The sequence below is a fragment of the Acanthaster planci genome, linkage group LG02 (assembly GCF_054643075.1).
Source record: "Acanthaster planci isolate LZ-2023a linkage group LG02, COTS_SCS, whole genome shotgun sequence".
NCBI classification, from domain to species: domain Eukaryota; kingdom Metazoa; phylum Echinodermata; class Asteroidea; order Valvatida; family Acanthasteridae; genus Acanthaster; species Acanthaster planci.
The window spans coordinates 2,448,127-2,471,279 of record NC_141778.1 but is presented as its reverse complement, the minus strand read 5'-3'; the positions used below and the strand labels follow the sequence as shown (position 1 = coordinate 2,471,279).

Genomic DNA, 23,153 nt, shown 5'->3' with positions numbered 1-23,153 from the left:
CACACATCGTCAGTAACGCAACACTACCAAAAATCACACTGACATTAAGCGACCAGGTATACACTATTAATGACACTTCAATGGCGCATACAACTGTCAGCCGATTTTATTCACGAGCAGGTGAAAAAGGAGAGAAAACAGAGAGAACATTTGGAGCTGTCTTGCCTGCAAAACAGTACCGCACAACTACGTAGAGCATTTATCAATTACGTCCATACATACTCACAACAGCCCACCCAAACAATAAGTTGTGTATTGATTCAGTTGTCTTTCTTAGCTTCTAGGGTGACATTCATGTCACCGTTTCGCATGAAAGATACCCACTAACATAACCATTATCCATGCTATGGCGACCACAAAGTAATAAGCACAGCAGAGTACATGCTAATATTTTCAAGCAAAACTATGTATAAATCACGGCATATACATGTACCAAGTGGGCTTTCAGTCTCCTGGAATTCAGCTCTCAAGATTTTGTACCAATATTTACAGCCCCACTTGACCCTGATCTTCCCAAATTTGCCAAAATCCTTGCATGGGAGTGGATTTGGAAAGATCTAGCCTCTGTGGAAAAACTTGGGACAGACCTTGCATTATCATACTCGGTTATGGGTGAAGGTAGACCCAGATTATACAGGAAAGTATCCAAACTGCTTCAAACAGTATCTGAGCTGCCTCAACAGAATGACAGGGCTGGCTGGAGGACTGAATGACTGACCACCCTTCCATGGAACACATTCAAGGAATGATGGAGGATCTTGGAATATTGAGGGCGTGTATACTGTTTTACATGGAGACAGTTGGCGAATTTTGCTGGACTGAAATTTGCAAAAATGGCTTAGGGTGTTTGGGTTAGTCAGAAAAGAAACTTGTAAACACTCCCAAGAAATATGGGCTCATTTATGCTCAAGGACAGCTGTAACTAAACTCTCCGTCCTTCAAAGAACCTTCCGTTATGTCCAACCTTCTGCTTTTCAAAGGAAATCTGAGACTGGTTGGTCAAAAACTAAATAAAAACATGTTTGAAAAATGACTGTAGTACAATGCTTCTTTTCACTTGGTCAAAACACAAATTTTCTCAAAGTCTCTTTCTGTCAAATACACTAACTGGGGCCCACAAAAGTGAATTTACTGCTAAATGCCAAGAATAAACCGGAGTATAAGCTAATAAATGAAATTATTTTTCAAATTCTTACGATGAAGAATTCAATTAAACATGTTAATGTCTTCAGAGCAGTTTGGTTAGCAGTTAGCATCGATGTGTGTCTTAAATGAGAGCTTCTCTTCCCATACCAACTGCCCCGACTGCAATCACCAAATGATGGCTTTTCCCTGGAAAGGAAAGGGAGCATTAAGGGTAGCTTACTGACCTATCATGAGAAAGTGATTATCCCCATGTCAGAGGTCAAATGAGATCTGCCTAGCAAACCTTCAGTTGGGAAGAAATTTTGGGAATGTACAGGAAATAAGAAAATGTGATGATTACATTCTGATAAAAAGTGTTCAGAAAAGATGGAGAAGCTAAAAAAGTGAGAAAAACAAAGTCAAAAATGCATCTGATACTAAGAAAAATCACGGATCTGTGACAAAAATTGGCTCAAACAAAATTCATAGCTGGTAATTTGCTTCGGTCACAATACATGCACCCTGCCTAGGATATCTGTAGAGCCTGAAAACTGCCAATGGTAGGGCAGGCTTGACTGTGATATCTACAAATCATAACCCTATCTCACCTCTTGGATTCTAACAGGTCAGCAAGCCAGGTAACCCCAGGTGTCAAATTCAAATCCCACCCAGGCAAACTTGGGAAATTTTCTCGGCCGGCTCTCAACAGGCTCTTAACGATTGGTCTGAAAGAGGAGCTGCAGGTGCAACTCTTGCCTCTGTTCCAATTCCAATATGGCAATTTTGTATGGGCAATGCTGAACATGTGGGCCCTTGGCACATTTGATCTGAAAGAGAGGCTGTACTGGCATACCTTAACAACCTCCAAAGTAGTGAAGCCAAGGAGTTTGTAAGTGCAGCCTCGCTTTCGTTTGGATGTGGGGAGTATAGCAGTGTCAATAACAGCAAACCTTACTTAATAAAAGCAATGACACATGACTCCTTTCATACACAGCTATCATAGCTACATATGCAAAACAATAATGCTAAATGTAAATGATTATAAATTAGACAAAATAATAAATTAGACACATAACTAAAGCACCACAAATTAACACATTTGACATCTCTCTGTTCATAAAAGTATCATGTTATATCAAACGTTGACAAGTGTTTTGAACGTTCTTAAAAATAAAAACAGTAACGACAATACAAAATAATACAAAATGTCACTAATATCTCCATATATTTGTAAAGTTAAAATCACATCTTCAAACACTGCCATTTCAACTTCTCTAATCCAAATGTGAAATACACATTCAAACCAATGAGAAATTCACTACCAAATGCTGTTGCGGTTGTAAGAGTCCGTCTTTGTGACTGGTTGATGACGCATAATATGACTGTAACATTAGCTTGGCTGCCAATAGGAAGCTTTGTTTATCAGTTTGGAGGCTATCACAACCTGATGTTTACCCTCAATGGGATAAACTCCATACAATCAATGTGGAATTTCACAGCATTGGGCTATTCAGACAATGACATTTACATATTATTATTTGGATGCAAGAGTCAACAAGATTCCACATTTTCTTTGGCAGGCTTTCAAATCACTACAATCATTACATAATACTGAGTATCTCGGTTTACATTTCATATATTAAATTTATTTTAATTTACACTTTTTGGCGAGATGGTCAACCTATTTCAGTTGACCGGCTCCAATGACCTCACTAGCAAATCACAGATAAATGTTTTGGGTATTAACAATGCATTAACCAATCACAGACAAGCTTGGCAGAATGGAATATTTGGCGCTGGACACAGATTGCTACTCGTTCTGCCAAGTTAAGTCATGCAGACTGCCAGAGAGGGCAGCTGGCTCCATGCTCGAGCACACCTCCTCACGTGGCTTTGATCTTCCAAAGCTGTGAGAAAAAAGATAAAACAGCAGAAGTTGAGATTGCAGCGCAGTAATATTATTTAATAAGTTTTACACCTGTGCTGTAGACCTGCATGGCAGTTAAGATCTCTTAAGACCATCACAAGACATCCAGTCTTAGTTCAAGCCACAAGCTACTCAAAGGAATTGCAACAAAGCACTCCTCATCACTGTTCACCGTGTTCCTTGTGACTCGTTTTGCGTGTCTCGTGTCTAGTCTTGTGATGGTCTGGTCCGCGACTCTGACATGCATTGGAAAAACTGCAACAAACAATAAAAGAAAGCTGCCTTTTTGAAGAGCAAAAAGGGCAAGTATTCTGCATGCTGAGTTTTCCAATATACTGGTGGACATAAATAGGCTACTTGGGAAAATAGGCGATAAACCTCTTAATCCGACACTTGAAAATGTATTAACCTGTTGGAGGTTTCTCACAAATATGCATGTACGTAACCATAAGAAAGTCTGTTATGATGGAGATTCATTGTCATTTTCAGTGTAGAACTGAGGTCTGTGATGTTGCCGTACAATAACCTAGATGGACATCCAACTATGACCACTGCAGCACATTCAGGAGTTGTCCCTTACCACATGAGATAACAGTTTCGTCTTATGACAGTCTCGATTTTCAAAGTGATTGACCCCTTCACTCCAGGTACAGCCGCGGCTTTGTGTGAGGATTAGTGCATACCACACATACAGTCTATTCACCATGCAGCTGCTGGTTCAATGGGGCCTGCTGCTGGACAGAGCTTTGCATTCTGGGCATACCACAGCCCAGCAGTCATGGTCAAAAGAATCCCCCGTGGAAGGGGTTAAGGCTTAACCAAATAAATCAAGAACTTTTATAGTGTACTATAAATCAAGCCATTTTAGCACTCTTCTGTTTTCCCCTCTTGCTTTGTTAATATTTTTAAAAATTTCCCGAAAACGCTTCAAGTAGAAGTATGACAATGGGACCTGATAAAGACCATCAACAAGACTGTGCAATTGACACTGCACCTAGAGGTTAGGGTGGAGAGATGAAATAACCATGTATTGTTGATAGATACAATGTAGCTACAGATGAAGTTGAAGAAATGAAATGAGGAAATTCTCATGTTAATAAAGTGGGCAAATTTCAACATGTGAAACTGAAATAGTTTGGGAAGTCAGTGATGATGCAGTGGTGTGACCCAGATCAATGGGAAAGTAATGAGATGCACTGTACTGCACTTTGGCTTAGGTCATGTGACTCCTCGGATGGTAACAGTACATGCACACCCCTCATTTTTGGTCTTTTCTGGACGGGACTAGTGTTTAAGAAACAAACCGCAGCAAAAGAATGCCCACATTGGCCTTTTCTGAAAACCTTAACTGGTGCTCGAACAGTGTTGCCGTCAAGACCATCACAAGAACAGACCAGACACAAAACCATTCACAAGACCCCCTCACAAGCAACAATGACAAAGGAATGCTTTTGTCACAGTTCATTTAAAAAGCTTGTGACTTGAATTCCAATTGGAGGTCTTGTGTTGGTCTTGTGATGGTCTTAAGAGGTCCCCACTACAACGCTGTGCTTGAAAATAGTGATCTTCTTTAATGTCGACTTTACGCATAGTACTGCATATCCAACATCACTGTCTCAATGGGCATGACACTTAGACCCTTGTTTCAGTTTTTATTTGAACATAATTGCTTGAGAAACAAACAAAATGAAAGGTCTTGATAAATAAGACAGTCTTCTCCTCCGGACGATGCTGAGGCAAATTTAAACGTAAAACACACGCTTTTAATTTAAAAAAAAAACACACTTTTTTAATACGACAAATGTACACAGATATGGAAGGGTACCAGGACAATACCGGCTTCCAAACTAACATTTAGGACAAGGACAGGAAACTGTTTTTCACATTCATTGGACAGAACTTTAGTTTGCTTGGGACAAAAGCAAGAATGGAGTAGCTTGGAATCCATTTCAGTGTGTTTCAGTGAAGAATTGGCTGACAAAGATGGATACATTTATCATGCAGGAATATAATGCTTTGATAATATCCACACAGCCGGCAGGGTCTCAACCATATCCTGCCAGGGAGCCCTGTTTCGGGTAGCTTGGGTTTGTACGCATAGCCGGGGTGCCCGAAATCGGACAAAAGAGCTGTGGGCCTTGTAAGACCGTACTCAGAATAAAAGACAGCTGCTGGGAATTGCCAATATTTTTTCAGTTGTCAATAGTGGAAGAAATCTGACATTGTTTTGAAAGATTATACCACTGTTTGTGGATTTACCATTGGAGACAAAAGCGCTCCAGCGCTCTAGTGATGAGTGATACAATACCGCTGCATGCTAATCTGGCCCCTATTGAAAAGACGCCAGCAGGGCACTGTGCCAGATTCGGGAACAAAAGAAAATTACATAACACCGCACAATCTGGGCTCTTTTTACAAGGCGGCAGGCCTGGCTGAAATACTCGGGCGTCAATAGATGTTGTCTGTCAGATTAGAGTAGCCACCAGACAGTCATTTGTGTGGGTGTAAACGTCCAGTAAATGAAGTTAAGAATTTTTAAAGAATTTTGAAAACTGATTGTGGGGTGTAAACGTCCAGTAAATGAAGTTAAGAATTTTTAAAGAATTTTGAAAACTGACAAAATGAAAAGTCACCCGGCCCAGCAGAATCAACATGGATAAATGGGCCTGGCACAAAGCGGTTAATAAACCTTCCAGAATGCCCTCTGTGTCATGATGTCATCAGGCAGTTATAATGCGGAAGGAAGGGGGCTGCAATATGGTGTGATAGGGGGTAGGGATGGGGTAGATGAGTTTGGTTGGATGTGAGGTGGACGGAGGGGCTGGAATGGGCTGTGGGGTTGTGTGATGGATGTGCAAGGTTTGACCGTGGAAGGAATTGAGTGGCATGGGTTTAGTGAAACAACAGCTGGGAAAATAATTTCAACTGGACATCTGTTTATTCCAGGACTCTCTGATCTTAGATCATTTCCACTACTGCTTTCCTATCTCACACTCTGCTGTTTCCAAACTCACCTTTAACTTAAAGCCCAAGAGCTCGGTAAGGACCCCAGAGAAGGCCGATAAGACAACGACTCTCGTGATGTTGTAGAGGACCGGATTCATGGACATGCCGGCAATCTTAAAGGGCGTCTCTATTTCCTGTGAGATCAAAGGCCAAAGGTCAGAGGGGGTATATATAATGAGATGAAGGCAAGTTAGGTCGTATCCTGAGGTATCTGATGCTATGGCTATGAATTTTTGTCATCTCTATGCTATGATGAATAGCCAATGATGTAGGCAAACAATACTGCTTTGGACAAGGCTTTTGGATAGAGGCAGCCTGTCACAAACTTCTCTGGTTCATCGGACCAATGTTTGTATTTATAAAGTCAACTTGGGATGAGACAACTCACATCATTATGTCCCCCTTGATAGGTTGCCAGTCTATGGCAGGTTCCTTCTGGTTAAACAGCCCCGATAATCCTTAATCCTCCAATTTCAACATGATTTTGCCAATTTCAATATTGATTTTGCAAAATGATTTCAGTATGATTTCAATATGATCACGTACACTCCGGGGGTTAAGGGTTAAAGCAGGCATCCAATTAAACTCTTGCATGGTGAGCAGCGAGTTAAGGTAACATAGCATGCTCAAAGGCATAACACACGTGGCCAAAACTTGCTTGCATGGGGAAGATCTGCGATGCAGGCAAATTGGGAAATCATGCTGTGAGCCCTTGACAGACGAGACAAGTTTAACTGCTTGCTCTGTTTCCATCCTCAAAGGTTTACCTTAAGGAGCTTGGAGGCAAGTTTAAGTACGTTGTTGGCCAGCATCAAATCATCCTTCTTGTGGGGCTTTTTCTCCATGTGTAAATAGAGATTAATCTGAAGGCAATGAAGAAAAATAACAGAAAAAAAAGGTTCCTGCTTAGGATGAGGAAAGTCTCACAAGACGATCTGCTCTGTGTATCAGGGCTCCTCGCCCGAGGCTGAATAAGCCACGGCGACGACTGAACACTATTGGTATGGTGTGCCCAGATAGGCAAAGTTACTTGTGTGAATTCTATGCCAGTGGGTTATGTGCGAACAAGCACTCGCGTGTGGTGCGTGGTGGCACTATCACCCTGGGGAGGATCACTGCTGGGCAATCAACCTCCCTCTCTTGTTTACTTGCATTTAGAATAAAAACCAAAAAGAGTGCCAAGCTATCTAAAACAGAACAACAAAAAATAGATAATGAGGCTAATTGAAACACAAAGGAGACTTTTTCAGGGGTTGTTGCTAGAAATGCAATGCATGGACCTTCATGTATGATGCCCATGCACGGACCTCACAAGTTAATGTTCAGCCATGGGTATATTAGTCAGGCATAACCTTCCCAAGAATGCTTACCAACACTGGTAAACCCCCACCTTCCGGCTTGTTCACATACGGCGTCACCAAAATCTCTGCAAAGTCTTCCCTCAGACAATTCTTCCCTTTATCTTTAAACCTACTGATATCCAGAGGCGAGACCAAACTTGGAGTAAAGAAGAGCAGAAAGCCATGTTTTCATTTGTCATCATTGGTCCGTCAACTTACCGACTGAAATGTTAAACTTGGCATTCAAACAAACTACAACACTTGACAGTCGAACTGAACCTACTTAGTCCCAAAGTTCCTTTCCTGTGATTTCTCCCTCCCCCAACTCAGAGACCAAGCTCCGCCTACTCCTCTCATCCCTACCTGTTCCGTTAATAGCACGGAGGTGTTGCGGAACTTCTGGTTGATAGTAGAGCCCAAAGTCATGAACCTCAGCAAGAAGGGGCACATGCAGAATGTCCAGGCGATCAGTTCCCAGTTGAAGAGGTGGGTTAGGAACTTGAACTCTTTCTGAAGCATCTGAGAAACGCCCGCAAACTTATACAAATTAGCAACAATTCTAAACATGAATGGAGAAACTGACAGGAGTGGGATTTGAACCTGAGACCTCTGGAGGACCGTGCCAATGCTCTACAAACTGAGCTATCAGGTCTGTGTTGGTAGTCCCTCTATATTTGTCAATATCTTTGTTCAGGGGAGCTTGTCTGGAGCCGGAAAATCTAGACACCATGTAACCAGGCATAACCCCAAGGCCGAGATACAAACATCAGCAAATTTCACAAACCTGAGAAGTGGTCAATAAGGCAGCTTTGTACCACAATTCACACCTCTTACGACCATCACACAACCCTCACAAGACCAGCACAAGACCTCCAGCCTGAACTCAAGTCACAAGTTGCTCAAATCATTCCCTTTGACATCGATCATTCCATATCTTGTGACAGGTCTTGTGAATGGTCATGACTGTTCTTACAATGGTCTCAACTCCAACACTGAAATTAGAATCACTAATCCATAGCACAACTTTCACAATATATGTCATCAAAATACTTCTATTTCCAACTGCCATTGTTGTTTCCAATCCAATGGAAGAAAATAAAAAAGTACATTTCTGACAGTTAACAGATGCTACTTCACAAAACTGATTAGTAAACTGTAACCTACCTCAACACACAGAACAGACATCATACACAGCGTAAGCATGAACGCTGACGACACTATGATGTCAATAGAGCGTTGAGGTCCACGTTTCTGGTGGAAATAAACAACAGAAATTTAAAAAAAAAAAATTACTTCAAGCTCTGAAAAAGCTGAGGATAAAATCCACCATACATGTTTCCAGGTTCGCTGCAGTACATTTGTTTCATGAGCCAAGCCTTTAAGGGTTCTATAAGGAACTCTCTGTGTTCATTTGACATCATGTTTGAAAATTGAACATACCGTTCGCACGCAGCGCCCATTTTTCCGAGACAGGTCAGCAAAAATGTTTACTTTTCCACTGACATAATCAATGCACGCGGGACGGTAAGCATGTGGCCTTCAACTTCAAGTGACCGTTAACAAAAATGTCAAATTGAGTTGAAACTTGACATCTGTACTGATAAGGAGCGTCTTTACATGCGCAAAAAAAATTTGAACAGGTGGGAGAGGGGGCTAGAACCCACCGCAATTGTGCACTTTGGAAATACACAAAGCTCAACTTTCCTGCCAAATGAAGAAGTCTTTTGGGGGAAAAATGACGGTGTAACTGTTTTGGCTTTTTGATGTTCTGATCCTTCCAGACAAGGTCAAAGTCCGGTCCACCACAAGTCCCTGCAAGTCTTTTACAAGTCGTGTACATGTAGTCTCTCATTACCCAAGTCATGATTTATTCAAGTCATCTGTGGCAAAAGCAATCCTTTGTTGTTCTTCCTCGTTACTTGCGAGTGGGCTTGTGAAAGGACTTGCCATGGACTCAGCTACAACACTGTTTCCAGATGAGCTTCGTGCACGATCGAATGGTTTCGGTTTTTCTGGTTAGTGAACGCCAAAACTCATGTTCAAAAAATGGGCTTCTTCAGTTTTCTACTGTTAAGGAGGGGAAGTTCGTGATCCAGGAAGTTCATTGACACCTACCTTGAGGAAAGATCGGAGCGACAGCCAGGCTTTGATGTTGCTGACTTTGTCCAGTCGGAAGTGAGGAAGGCCCGACTTGCGAGCTCGGCGAGTTGATGTCAGGTGGGAGAAATACTTGGCAAAAAGGCAACGCTTTCAAACCAAAGACAAAAATTAATGACACGGCAATTAAGGAGACAATAAAAACAACATAAACTGATCACAGGTTGGTTCTTTTTAACATGGAGACCCTGAAGTTGTATCACAGTTTAAATTTTGGTACAATAGTGCAAAATTCTGAGGTGAAAATTCTGTCCCTATTGGTGTTTTCACGAGTGGATTTAAAAAAATTTGTGATTTCGTGAATTTCTCTCCATGATGACGTCAATGCCAACCCCAGCAAAAGTTTTAAAAATGGAAAACCTTGACAAACATTGATCCATTATTTGCCTAAACCTGAGTCCAAGATGGTTTTGCTAGAGTAACAGAAAATGTGAAAATAAAATTGACTGGTCCAGACCACCTCCTTCAAATTACCTGTTTATAGGTTTTCTCGGCCACAGAAAGGAGAAAGAAGAACATGAGACTGAGTGCCAAGCGCTCCATGCTGCACAGCCCAACTATAACGTACGCCACTGCATCGACGCGGAAGGTGTGTGCCGCCCTCTGGAGACAGGCAGAGGTCAGCCAAGACAGGTCCAAGTCCAGGAAGGAGACACCGCGCAGTCTGTTGTACAAGACAAACAGGTCTGTTCACTTCTGGATAAGCTGTTAAATGTTTTGTGACATGTTTACAAGATTAGCAGAAGTCTTCTCCGTACCTTACGGGCATGCATCCCAGAAGTGGTGGGTAATACTACCCCCCCCCCAATTTTATGATCATCCCCTCATCATCATCCAGAATCATCCCCTCTAGATTAAAAAAAAAAAGAGGGCAGGGGCGATGCATACAAGATTCCAAAGCTGTTGAAAAAGGATTACCCTATGGCCATGTACTAGTGTGAGCCTATAGGAACAATGGCATAAGTAAAGGAGGCTGGGGACAAGTCGAAGAAAAGTTTGCGCCCCTCGATATCCCTCAGAATATTCACCTTTGTCTTGGAACCATCCAACTTTAATCGTTTCCAACGGTTGGTGGGTTTTGGAAATCTAAAATTTATCATCCCCACGTACTGTAGAATCGAGTCCATTCCCTTGCTATGCTTGGCAAAAGTATGCAGTGAGATCCTTATAAAACGATCCGCCTCCTAATTGCCTCATTTGGTTAATGCCCACTGCCAATGACCCCTGACCTGAAGCTGATGGGTATGCTGGCAAGGGTGACAGCACAGAGGGCGCCCAGGAGGATGTAGTCACAGCTGCTGCGCGTGTTGCGCACTTTGGTGTTGATGTAACAGCTAATCTCCAGCACGCTCAGATCGGCCTTCTTGCATTCGTCACCTTCAAAGATGCGAACCCGGACTGCAACCAGACAGGGATGTTTGAAAAACAAAATCCCGGATGATACATTTGAAACTCGTTCAGCTCCAAACATACAGTTTGATGGGGTCTATATATCCAAAATATGCAAGGGCATGGCCATCACTAGGATTTGTTGCAGGGTTGGGGAGGGGCACATTCATGAATTAACTCAGAAGGTGGTTCATTCTGGGGTATTTTCAAGCCAATCTGTGATTTTCCTTCCCTTTCTTCACTTTTTTTCTCAATTTCTCTTTCTTTTTATTTTTACCCTTTTTAAGTTTGTCATTTACATGGGGGGCGGGGGGAGTGCCCCCAATTCAATGCCCATGTACAGGGGTAAGGGTTGCTAGACGGGGTAGAGTTGATAAACTGTTGTTTTCGTATCCTACCTCTGTGATCTGGGCCTAATTCTAAGGCTTTCTAAGGCTGTGTCCAATGTCTATGGCTGTGGCTGAAAATAATGTGTGAGTCTATGGCAGCCGCTTGCTAGTGGCTACAGTCGTTTCCCATTGGCTAGTGTTTCTCCCAGCTGTAGCCACTTGAATTAGATACTGGATCCCTTCTAACTAACTTGACTTAACTTCTGTGCAGTTTCTCTGGCCTATTTCGCTCCAGTTCCCCCCCCCCGAAAAGTAACAATTTTTTTTACAACCTTATCAACATGTTCGTTAGAGATAATGAAGCCACAGCACCAAAGCTGCATTTGAGGAATCCCTGTTTCGTGACCAGGAATTAAAAAAAACCTGAATACTTACAAGATTAACTCTGTGAGGAAAACTACATGTGGGAACAATTTCAAAGAGGCTCAAAGAGCTTTGAACCGGTCACAAGAAATGAGAAATGCATGTTGTGGCTGTCAACCAGCTTTTGCTCCTTGTCAGCAGGTGGGTGAAATCTGCCCCTTATGGCCATTTCAAATGAAGTTTTAGATTCACATCACTCAGACTACAACAAAATCGATTAGGAGGGGAATTTACATTTTGTAACTTAGACTTCTTTACATCCAAATCGAATTGAGGGCCTGGACATCCAACATATGGTACCGTATGGTACCTGGAGCACTGTCATATTGATACCTCATTAATCTGTCATGGTTCCTGACCATACGATGACATATGGCGGCAAAATAAATAAGGCGGGAGTCATGACAGCCCTATGGGCATGCAGCACATTAGTAGCTAATTTAACGTTCTGCAAAAAAAGTTTGAAAGTCGTTTCGCAGTTTGTGCGAATTAATACAACTGTGCCTGTTGATTTGGTGACAAATTTGTCAAGAAATTACACCTTGGGGAGGGCACAAAAATATATAAACTATTAAAAAATCAGGGCAGGTGGTGATGTGAATCTAAAAATTTATTTCAAATCGCCTTATTTTGGAAACCTACTTTTTTCTGTGTTCGTGCAGGCGCTTGGCGTGCTTGTGACTGTCGCTGGCAAGAGTTTGAAAGGGTCCTCAAACTGCGGGATCTCCTCGTTCTTGTCATTCTCCGAGTCAGACGAGTCGCTCTCGCTGGATTCGCTTGAGGTTCCTGAGGAAGACACCTCCTCTGCTGTCTCCCCCCAGCTGGGGTCATCCATGTCCGAGTCACCGAACCGTGACGGGCCTCTTAAATGGGAATCCTGCTGGAAGAGATGTAGAAAATTCCAACAGGTCTGAATCATAATTACCTGCCAAGACTATAAAAGTCTACAGAACTTGCACTACAGCAATGACATCAATCCCACAAGAAGTTACCCTCAGTGACAAAGCACCTACTGTCATCAATGCGCCAAGCCCACGGATATCGGTGCCCCCAATATTACACAAACCCCAAAGCCGAAACAAAAACCTAAAATGCTATAACTCTCAAAATGGATACAGCGTACCTCCAGTGACCTGACTTGTCGGACGGGTCGCGTGTCCAGGTCCGACTCGTTGGAGCTCCCGTATTCCTGCCGCTTGCGCCGACCTTTCCTGACCCCCGCGCGACTCCGGAGGCCGCGCTCACGACCGCGCTCCTCCCTGTCCTCCGCAGGGCCTTCGCTGTCTGATGCGTGCTGGGGGTTATCTGACACATCGTCACTAAACCGGGTGATGGAGGATTTCTTGGCCCGTTCTGTCACAAAAATAAATCAGACAACATCCAAACAGTGGGCAGTTACACAAGTCACAAAAAGTCCAAGATTTTTCAGGACATTAGACAAACCAAAATAATGCACCCTCCTTTACTATCTAAAGTTTTTTGTTTCATTTCCTGTTCACTTGAATTGTAACAAATATTAATATGTATCTACTTACGACATTTACATTAGTTGACAGGAATTTACTATATCTGCACTACGTTAGAGAAGCCAAAACAAACATTTCCATTTGTCAAAAACTTATCCAAGGCAATTTTCCCAATACATTGGCAGAAAAAGAAAACAACTCCTGCACAGCCTAAAGGCCACTTTTTTCCAATGAATGAGAGAACGGAGCAGTGAGCACAGGTGTTATTTACGTACCGAGCAGAGACACACTAGACACTTCAACGGTCCCAACTTCTGCCCCTGGATTCTGCGTCACGTAACTCTTGCTCTCCTCCGCTGGCTTACTGGTATTTAACAATCCTTGACCTTTGACCGTGGCCAGATCTCCCGTTGCATCCTCAGCGGCCGCGGAGGGAGCCGTCTTTGGCACGGCACATGCAACGGCCGTGTCGGTCTCGCCAAGGGTCTTGGGGTCCAAGTCAGGGAGGAGAATCTCCCCAGCGATATCGGTCTCCTCTATTGGCTTTCCGAGCAAGGTGAAGTCCTCTTCAGTGTAGCCTGTGGTCTCGTCACCTTGCAGGCCGCGGATGTACTCGGGTGGTTGTCTTCCATCGTTCCCCAGTCCATCTTCCGCGCTCGCCTCGTCCGTGCCTTCCACCAGGCTCTCCCGACGGCCTGTGGTGCTATCCTCCACCACAATTCCTGGTCGAGAGAACCGTCGGGCTAGGTTGCGCCGGGCCTGTCGCACCTGGTAGTAGGTATCAGCTGTGCAGGGCAGCGACTGGCTCCGCCGCATGCCACGTTTCTTGGAGTAGCTGCCATTGCTGTCTTCGGATGTAGGTTTTCGCTGTTTGGTCTTGACCTCACGACTGCAAAATGAAAAGTGTATTTTTCTTATTTTCACTAAAGCACCCTGACCAATAATATTGAAAAGTGGAAAGAACCACCAACATAGGACGGGGGTAGCTCAGTTGGTAGAGTGCGAGTACGGCATTCTGGGAGTCGCAGGTTCATATCCCACTCCAGCTTATTTCTTTATTTATAATTTTTTCTTTTTATTCAGGACAGCCCTATCAATTAACAATGAACTGTTCTCTCTTGAAGATCAGGGAGGAAAAGACCAAAAGAAATTTTCGGTTTTCGAATCAGGTAAGGACTGGTAACCCAATTCGCATGTCAGCTTGGGTGGCATTTGAACTCAGGTTATAGAAGTGAAAGATGAGAAAAGTGCCCCTGTGCTTACATGTACATGACTTCCAACCTGAGTAGTAAGCAGGAGGCTGTGGGATCGAGTCCCACCTAAGCAACTTTATCTTTTTCCCTAAAGCTTTCCGACAGCAATGAGCTAAAACATGTAGATTTTAATAAATTATGTTGGCAGAGGGTTAAACGAATCATGGACTAAAGACAAATATATACAAATTTCAATCAAAATCTATCAGCGTACCTCCGACGTGTCATCCGGCGACGCAAGGCTCTCGACTTCTTGACCGTGGTGCAGACTACCAGTGAGTAAACTGTTCCCAAAACCAAGGCCAAGACAACAGGCGTGAAGACCTCAGTGAAAAAGATCGGCTGTAAGAGAGACCAAACGTGAGAGGGTAAGGGAAATGTGTCCATAAGAATGAATGTACTTCAGAAGATATGTACTTAAGCTAAGAACACTAGCTAAGGATATGTATATGTGGCAGAGGCAATTTCCAGTTGTAGTGTTACCCTCAAAAGGTTTGTGGTTAATGTGACACCCTCTTTACACCTTGCATCATCCTTGTGGGAGTTAAGTTGTGCCCCTTGGTTTTAGCTGGGCAGCCCCTTACATTGTATGCAAATTAGGGCCAGGACACTTCCCTGACCATGCCTTTTCCAAGTAGCATCTCAGTTTGCAGGCCAGCAGTGAAGTGAGCACACCACATGTTTTTCTTGCTCCTTCTTTATTCGCAAATTCTGCCTCAAAAATCTGGTCTGCTGTAGACTTGGTTGTTTAAGTTTGAGTGCTTTTGATTTGTAAAGTTCCTTTTAAGCACTGCTGTCGGTCTTCTTTTTTGGGGTTTCTTCCATAAATTTTACTCTGGTCTTTTTGTTTTCTTTTGGTTTTCTAATTTTATTGATGTTATTTGATTCGTTCATCCTTTTTTTGTACTTTTACAGTTTGGTCTATGGTTTTGTTCAAATTTTGATGTTCTCGATCAGGTTGGTCTAGGTTTTCTAGGTCTCAGTCCATTTGTTGAAGTCTTCAATTAAAACCAGGGTAGGTTATTTTTAAAATTTGTTTAGCTAAATTATTTGGTTCATAGATTTAGCAGTCCGAATACAGTCTGAGGAAATAAACCATTTTTAAATTTTTTTGTGCGGAAATTTAAACTCTGTTTGTAGTTTTATTTGTAAAGTAATCTCGCAATCGCTCCCTGAAAGATTTCACTTAGTTTTTTTGTTGCCATAAAGCGAGTTCCCCACACGTTTAGATTTTGTTCGTTTAGTTTTTTCCCTTTATTGATCTTGAGCCATTTTTCCAGGTTACATATACTTTAGAATATAAGTAGAATATGTGACCTGTCACCACAAAATGAGCTGAAAGTTGGAATTTTCAAAAACTGAGATATAGATATTTTTGAATTCAGCTGAAAAAGAGCTTTCCAGTGGTATGTAAATGGAACACTTGGTAAAAGTATCAGGTGACAATGTGACATTATTCTGGCAGCTTTGTATCTTTGTTCCCAGCATATTTTCACTATTTCAGACCAGGTCGGAATAATGCTATCAAATTGTCGAGAAAATGACATTGCTAAATATGACCTTGTGAAATATTTGGAATTAAATAGGAGATGGGTTACTCTTCCAAATATTAATCAAACCTCCAAACTAACCTCTGCTTCAGTATGACTTTGAACCATCAAAAATAGGAAACAGCGAGACTTTACTCTCATTTTACTGTAACAGGTCACATATATGTACTTTAGAATACAAGTACATGTACTTTAGCCAAAGAATGTATGTACTTTAAAATACATGTACTTAAGCAAAGACTATTAGTACTTTAGCTGTGACTAGATGTACTTTAGCTAAAATTAAGAAAATATGTACTTAAGCTAAGAATATATGAGCTTAATTTTAGAATATAAGTACTTTAGCCAAAGAATTTATGTACATGTACTTTAGAACATATGTACTGAAGCTAAGACTATTAGCACTTCAGCTGTGACTAGCTAAGATTAAGAATGCACTGCATATGTACTTTAGCTAGGAATATAGTACTTTAGATTGGACCAAAGTAGCTGCTGATGCTGAATAGGTTACCCTCATCATCAGGGCAGCTGCTTTGTACAAAACACGAGCAGCCTGAGTGTATTTGGAAGATGCACACAGTTTATTTCTTTCAATTCTACACCAGCATTGCCAAAGACAGAAAGGTTAAAACTCTTGACAAAATTTCACGAAACAGACCTGCATGTCTGTTTTCAGTTTCAAGCAAGAGGTGACTGGGTGATACTGACTTAAGGTTTGATGATGTCAGCGAATTTGAATGTCTGTCATCAGATAATGCAGTTGGTTGTATTTTTTGTTGTTTCATGCTTATACACATCTCAAGATCAAGGTTACTATTTGTGCTAAGTTTCACGTTCATCTGTGATCTCGGAGAAGAGTCCAGCAGAGTTTTCGTCCAGGAAAAAAGGCAGAGAAAAAAGTACAAGAAATCTGTACAATAAAAACAGACTGATCCATTAAGCCCTGTCTCATTGTTTTCCGTCCGTGATTATTGTCCGACATGCATGTATAAGAGTCCGACACACGTATGATGTACGCGGCTGGGACCTGCCTGTTGTGTGGTATTGGAGAAGAGCACATGCGAAGAGCCCACCTTCCCAGTGGGGGAGGGGCGGCCTTACTGGATCAGTCTAACACGCCAACCAGACTTAGCTTTACTACCTGAAAAGTACACCTTGTACTAAAAACCTACCTGCTGAGCTTCACTCGGAGAATACAAGAAGTATACCGTGATAGACAATGCCTGGAGGAAATACAGCACCAACAAACACACAAGCATCCATTTTGATAATTGCTGCTTCCACCTGTGGGGGAAAAAGTAGAAAGCACAAATGAAATCTTTCGGTCAGTCTTACAAGATCCTGTCACTTCACAGAAAACATTTCTAGTCCGATCCAATTCATGCTTGACCCTGAAAAAGTTGGGGGTTTTCAGACCATTTCACAGCCAAAATCTTGACTGTCTAATGTCTCATCTTTCTGAAACTTGACATGCATGAAATAACATTAACCGTAACCTTCCCTAACCACACAGAATTCAACACCAGTAAAGTGTGTGAGTTTGTGGCATTGGGTACTGGTAGCTTACTAACTGGTGTTTAATTTTGTGTTAATGGGTACTGTGGGCCTGTACATACCCTGTTGACTTTGGACTGAATGGGTACTGTGGCCCTCTCACTTTATCCCAGCAGTTGGGGATGGATATGCAGCATGATGGTATGTGAGTTTGTTTGAATAGGTACTGCCTGTCCATACTCTTTGTACTGTGCGGTGGGCCTGCTGTACCCAATCAAACAGAATCACACAGGTAAAGACCTGTTGGAATTTGTTGGATTAGGTACTCTTGCAACAGGAGTACTGTTGAGTCTGTGGGATTGGGTACTGTGAGGTAAGAGTGTTTTTCCAAGGTGCTGAAGTTTGTGTAATTGGGGAAGGTTAGGTCCAGCAACCCTTGGGTGAATACATCAGAGAAGTTTTAATTCAATCTGACACAGAGTGGCATTGTTCTGGTCCCTGATAAATTTTGCCCTCACGTGTTGGCCCATGTGCGTGGAGCAAATGTTTGGCCAACCTGTCTCAGAAAACCTGGTATTTTGCAATAAATGTATTGGACATAATTTGGCGGGGGGGGGGATTTCATCTTTCCCTGTCTCTTTCATGGCTAATATCCACATTGCGCTTCAGTACAAAGAACAGCTGACCACAGTGTCTTTCATTTTGGAAGATCTTGAAAAGTCCCAAGATAGTATAAAATTCCAAGAACAGGTTTATGAGCTTAGGGAATGATCGTCGTCTTACCACTGGAAGTAGAACGGGAAGAACAAAACCCTGATAAGTCCTTTGCGGGCACTGGCTCCTAACGAGTGCTCAGGTTTAGCCTTGGTGAAAGTTGAACCTGTCATGTCCCAATAAAGCAACACCAACCAAACAAAAGATTAGGATACTTCTGGTCTTTACCGGGAGTCTGATCTTGCAAAAATGAGCTTTTGGTTAATTAAAGCTGATCATCTATTTCCAAGAACCAAGAACTATGCAAGAGAGTCACTCTCAATTATTATCAAACATATCTTCAAGAACATAAGAAGTGTTTCATTTTGAACATTTTCTTCAACACTGCTTTTAACATTTTTTCCTTCAAGTACATATGTGGTTGACTCTTACTTTTTGAGTCCCCACAGAAATTTCCTTTAAACATGTATTTAACCACAGATAAACTAATATAACTATCTGACTTTTTGAATGTTTCTATACTTGTTCTGTTGGGTGCATTTCTTGACAGACTGGCCCTGTATGCCCTTATACATTTCACAAGAAATAAGCATTTTCGGCAAGTTGGAGAAGTGATTCATACCTCTTACAAGGTCGATGTCAATCAGTTCAGTCTTCAACCGGCCTGTCCGAAGAGGGATATTATTTGCAGGGAGACCCTGAAAAAATGAAGTCATTTGTTCCAAAAAAACAATTTAGACACAGACGTCCCTGTCATTAATTTTTTAAAGCTTTACTTATTGCCAGCTGTTCCTGTCAGGGGAAGCGTTGGGGAAAGGAGTAGTGGAAGGAGAAAGGGGGAGTCTTAAAAATAGGGAGACTTCCCAGAAGGTTGAGATCAATCTGGTCATGACAATTCTAATAACCAGGAGCTTGTTTCAGTGTGACTTTCAGGAGAGAATCTGGCTTAGCACAGGCAATATTGGCTTAGGAATCGCCTATTTCTGTCATCGTTTTCTCAAGAGTACAAAGGGTACTTTTTTTCCTGGCCTCCCTCCCGCCCTCTAAATGAGTACAAAATGATGGTTTCTCTGTGGTGTCTGAGGACCCATTCTAACTCACAATGTAAGGCTGTTAATCTGTAGTGGACGACCACAGAATATTGGCAGGAGGACAAACAATGTCCATGACATCAGAGCAAGTCACCTGGTATGCTCAGAATGCAACCTGCTACTGGCAAGAGACACATCATACATATTGTATACATGTAAATCGTTGTCCAGCAGGCACTGCATGCACGCATGAGTGTGGGCCAGTTTCTTTACATGAGGATTATCTACACTGGTATCATCCATCACGCTCCATCTGGAACCATGTCAAACAGCCTGCACATGTGAACGCGCTGCAGCAGAACTCACAGAAAATACAAGAAGACTGCATGCATATGTGTACAGGTAGCGGCAGGAAGCCGCTATGGCCAGTCTTTCATAATTGTCACAACCAATTAACCCCCTCCCCAGCGTACGGGTTGTACCCTCCTGAAAATGACAAAAATGGATGACCCCCGAGTAAATGCAGGATACCAGCCACAAACTACATTTTAATTTTTAAGTACTTTTACGTGTATACTAGCTACATGTAGTCTTTGGTTACTGGCAGATTTTTTTTTTCTTAGCTTAGCATCATGATTGACTGGAACATTACTTTCTGCTCAGCTGGAAATGAATTCAAGGAGTTGTATCTGTACATGGAAAAAATTTTCTCAGACCTGCTTAGATGAAAAAGAAAAAAATACTGCATGCCAAGGTCAAGAAAAGGAGTTCTGCTTCCAGTTTCTTGACTCACCACATTTTGATAGCGCAACTCTGATTTGGTTGAATAGTTTGGAAAAATGTGAAAATTGACCCTTTTGTCAAGCGTGCTTGCTAGCAAGTGTCAACCAGTATTTCCACATACCATTTTCAGACGCTGTGTAACAGGAAGCAAAACGCAAAATTCAGTGGCAAATTGAATGACATGATATATTTTGGCTGGCAAGATTTCTTTCAAGCACAGTAACACGTACCATAGCTGCATGCAACTGGCTTTCAGTTTCCGAGCCTCCATTCATAAATCTTATTCGATATTATTTTGTTTATTGTTGAAGCAGACAATACCCAGACACCTACCTGTATGTTCAGTTCTTTGATTTCAACATGTTCCTCCCATAATTCTTTGTCGTATGCACCAATCTGGCAGGACAGATATTGAAGGGAAAATCAATTTAAAAGAAAAATGCCAATGAAAAATCACTTCCACGGTCAAAGTTCACACTAAGATTCAGAAAGTTTGAAATAAGGCAAGGAGGCACTTTTAAACATGTACCTGTTGTTGGAAGCCAGAAATCGCTTCATTTATTCCCGAAAATCCAAGCATATCTGACGGTCAATGAGATGAGCAGCTCTGGATGCCTGACCTTTGGCCTTTGACCCGTATCACCATATCACTGCTTTGGAAACTGCAGTGCAGTGTGTTAAGGAAGTGTGGTATCCATTCCGAAAACTTCTTTCATACTTCAGAATTGGTGATATCCAAGCCTTTTGTAGGTTTTCTTACTGTACACTTTGAGCACCAAGAAAAAAGAGAAGAGTTTCTTTCTGAATTTTGACAGTCAGATCCTGATTATGACCAACAGAACACCAACATATAACCAAAATTAATGGGCCCGTCTTGTTCCATGGTTTACTAAAACTCAACCATTGTTCACATATACATGTACATTGTACATCTCCACAATAACATTTGAGAAAGAGTTTGCTTCAATAACCCTACTAGAATTGCTCAGGAACACCAAACTCTTTGAAAATTACGATCCAGTTAATGTTCAGAATTACATAAATGCTTGGCACAATCTGTCATTTCTAGATTTGTTTCAGTGAAACCAGTGAAAAACTGTGCAGAAAGTTGGCCTACCCATAAACACTTTCAGTTACCATACATGTCATGCATGTACATAGCCCCACTAGTGTGGCACGGACTCTCACTCCCGATCCATCCTTCGGGAGTGAGAGTCCGTGCCACACTAGTGGGGCTAGCATGTACAGTGCCAAGAACATCTAACTTTCTTCGACAGTGCTGCATCATGTGCATGAAAATGTCTTGATGAAAGTCTTTTATTATTATTATTATTACAGGGCATAGGCCTAAATTCTTAACACAACTGGATGGGCCTTCGCATGCTACATTCCATTATTATTTTCGAAGATTTTGCCTTTCCAAACTAATTTTGGTAAGGGTGTTAAAGTAAAATCTTTGCCTGCGAAAACTGCAACTAGGCCCCCAAACTTCCTATACAAATTACGACTTTGCGAGTACGCGCTGCTATATCTTATTCTTGTGCTTCTTTTACTGTGTTGCGGTGGGGTCCGACGTCCGCTCCTCTCCCATTAAGAAAGACAGGAGCGGACGTCGGACCCCACAGTTCTGGGGGTAGTGTTGCGGTACAACCAACGGAACGGGGACATCAACCTTGTCAACAAGGTTCTAGTCATCAGTCGTATGGCATACGGGCTGCCTAGTTCTCTTGGCCTATGCCAGTTCGGCCCAGGACCGGCAAAATAGGGTAAATCACTTACTTTTCCCCGACAAAGCTCAGCAAGTAAAGACCGGCAAAATCTGATATCATTGAAAAATTATCTTTCAGCTTCAGTCGTTGTGTGAACGTTCAAGACATGACAAATTCTGGATGTGATGACCTGCAAAATCTAAAGCTGAATCCATACAAAAAATTATATACATGACCCTACGACCTATTTCATGGAATGGTCGATATAAACAGGGTCCAAAAGTGTAGGATTATGAAAAAGAATATTAATTTTTGGCGGATCTGATGATGAATGAAGATGTCTCAATATGAGTGGAGACAGATACATCTGTTAGAGGAAATGAGGGTCTTTGATTCATTTAAAAGAGGACTTTACGCAGTGAACTTGTGATAACAAAGTTATTTGCTGCACACACTATCATTGCAGATTCCCATCAGCTATAATGGACTGTTCCGTCTCAACCATAACATCTCTGTCAAAGATGGCGTTACTACAACGAGCAATTTTAGCCTACGTTTGCGTCCTGGCTTTCCTGATTTTGGTCGCAGTTCGGCTGGATCAGAGACTGGAGTGGAATTGGTTCCTGGTTTTCATCCCCCTGTGGCTGTTTGACTTCGTCGTGCTGGTCCTGCTAGTCATTAAAATGATCAGCCATTGCCGGTTTGGCTATGACCAGAGCGACATGTCGTTGTCCATGATCAACAAAGTGTGGTTCGTCGGCGTGACAGTGCTGACGTTGACCTTCCAGATAATGCTGTGCGTCCGGCTACAGTACGCAGCAGATATGGCCTTCTTTTGGGTTTTCATTCCTCTGTGGTTAATATTAGCCCTGTCCGCTGTAAGACTGTTCCCGTGGAGCCCCAAGTTCAGATAACTGTAAAGGAATAGAAGCAAACCATCTCCGACATTTATGATGCAGGCCTACTTCACAAGTTTGTCACACAACTGTCACATGTCCATTTCGTGCACAGGGCGAGGCAGAACTCCCTGAAGTCATGGGTCAACATGACAATATGACAATTTGTATGACAATGCCGGTTAGCTGCAAGCCTGGAACCTAATGGAGATAGTTTACTTGTGCAGCAAACACTGATCTGAAAGTTATGCATCAAATCATGTGACAATCAACAGCACTGAGTATTGTCGTTCCAGTGTTCACTGTTTACTATACTGACATATTACTGGTGTCAGGTTATTCTTGGTGCTTAACTCAACTAGTGATACTGATCATGCCAGTGGGCAAAAATGGTAGTTAACCTGTCTGCATCCTGATGATGCGAACAACTTGGCTCGGGTCACCAGCTGAATACATGTTGTAGTGTGTAATATCAATATCCGGTCATGCCAGTAGCCAAACAGATCGTGTGCGGAATTGCCAAGGCAGCAGCTCAAGTTTGCTCTTTTGATAAGCGCCTCC

At 42.2% G+C, this 23,153-nt stretch overlaps 2 protein-coding genes across 3 annotated transcripts; one reads left to right on the top strand and one right to left on the bottom strand.

The window, feature by feature from the left end:
- Positions 1 to 66: 66 nt before the first annotated feature.
- Positions 67 to 22,321, bottom strand: LOC110985784 (protein PHTF2-like). Of its 2 annotated transcripts, none has more exons than XM_022247097.2 (18): positions 21,767 to 22,321; positions 20,517 to 20,753; positions 20,321 to 20,383; positions 18,796 to 18,871; positions 18,243 to 18,339; positions 17,138 to 17,249; positions 14,630 to 14,757; positions 13,438 to 14,051; positions 12,820 to 13,049; positions 12,339 to 12,576; positions 10,785 to 10,953; positions 10,030 to 10,219; positions 9,514 to 9,645; positions 8,563 to 8,649; positions 7,762 to 7,917; positions 6,826 to 6,921; positions 6,067 to 6,192; positions 67 to 3,032 (listed from the first exon to the last, which is right to left on the bottom strand). In XM_022247097.2, exons 2-18 carry the CDS (start codon positions 20,565 to 20,567, stop codon positions 3,009 to 3,011), a joined length of 2,589 nt encoding a protein of 862 aa, XP_022102789.2. In that variant the 5' UTR covers positions 20,568 to 20,753; positions 21,767 to 22,321; the 3' UTR covers positions 67 to 3,008. The 2 variants fall into 2 exon arrangements, with proteins under 2 accessions (XP_022102789.2, XP_022102790.2); XM_022247098.2 differs by having other exon boundaries at positions 12,339 to 12,573; positions 21,767 to 22,320.
- LOC110985774 (transmembrane protein 60-like) lies at positions 22,218 to 22,753 on the top strand. The gene is made up of 2 exons (XM_022247076.2): positions 22,218 to 22,507; positions 22,708 to 22,753. The coding sequence occupies exons 1-2, from the start codon at positions 22,218 to 22,220 to the stop codon at positions 22,751 to 22,753; spliced, it is 336 nt and encodes a 111-aa protein (XP_022102768.2).
- Positions 22,754 to 23,153: the final 400 nt, after the last annotated feature.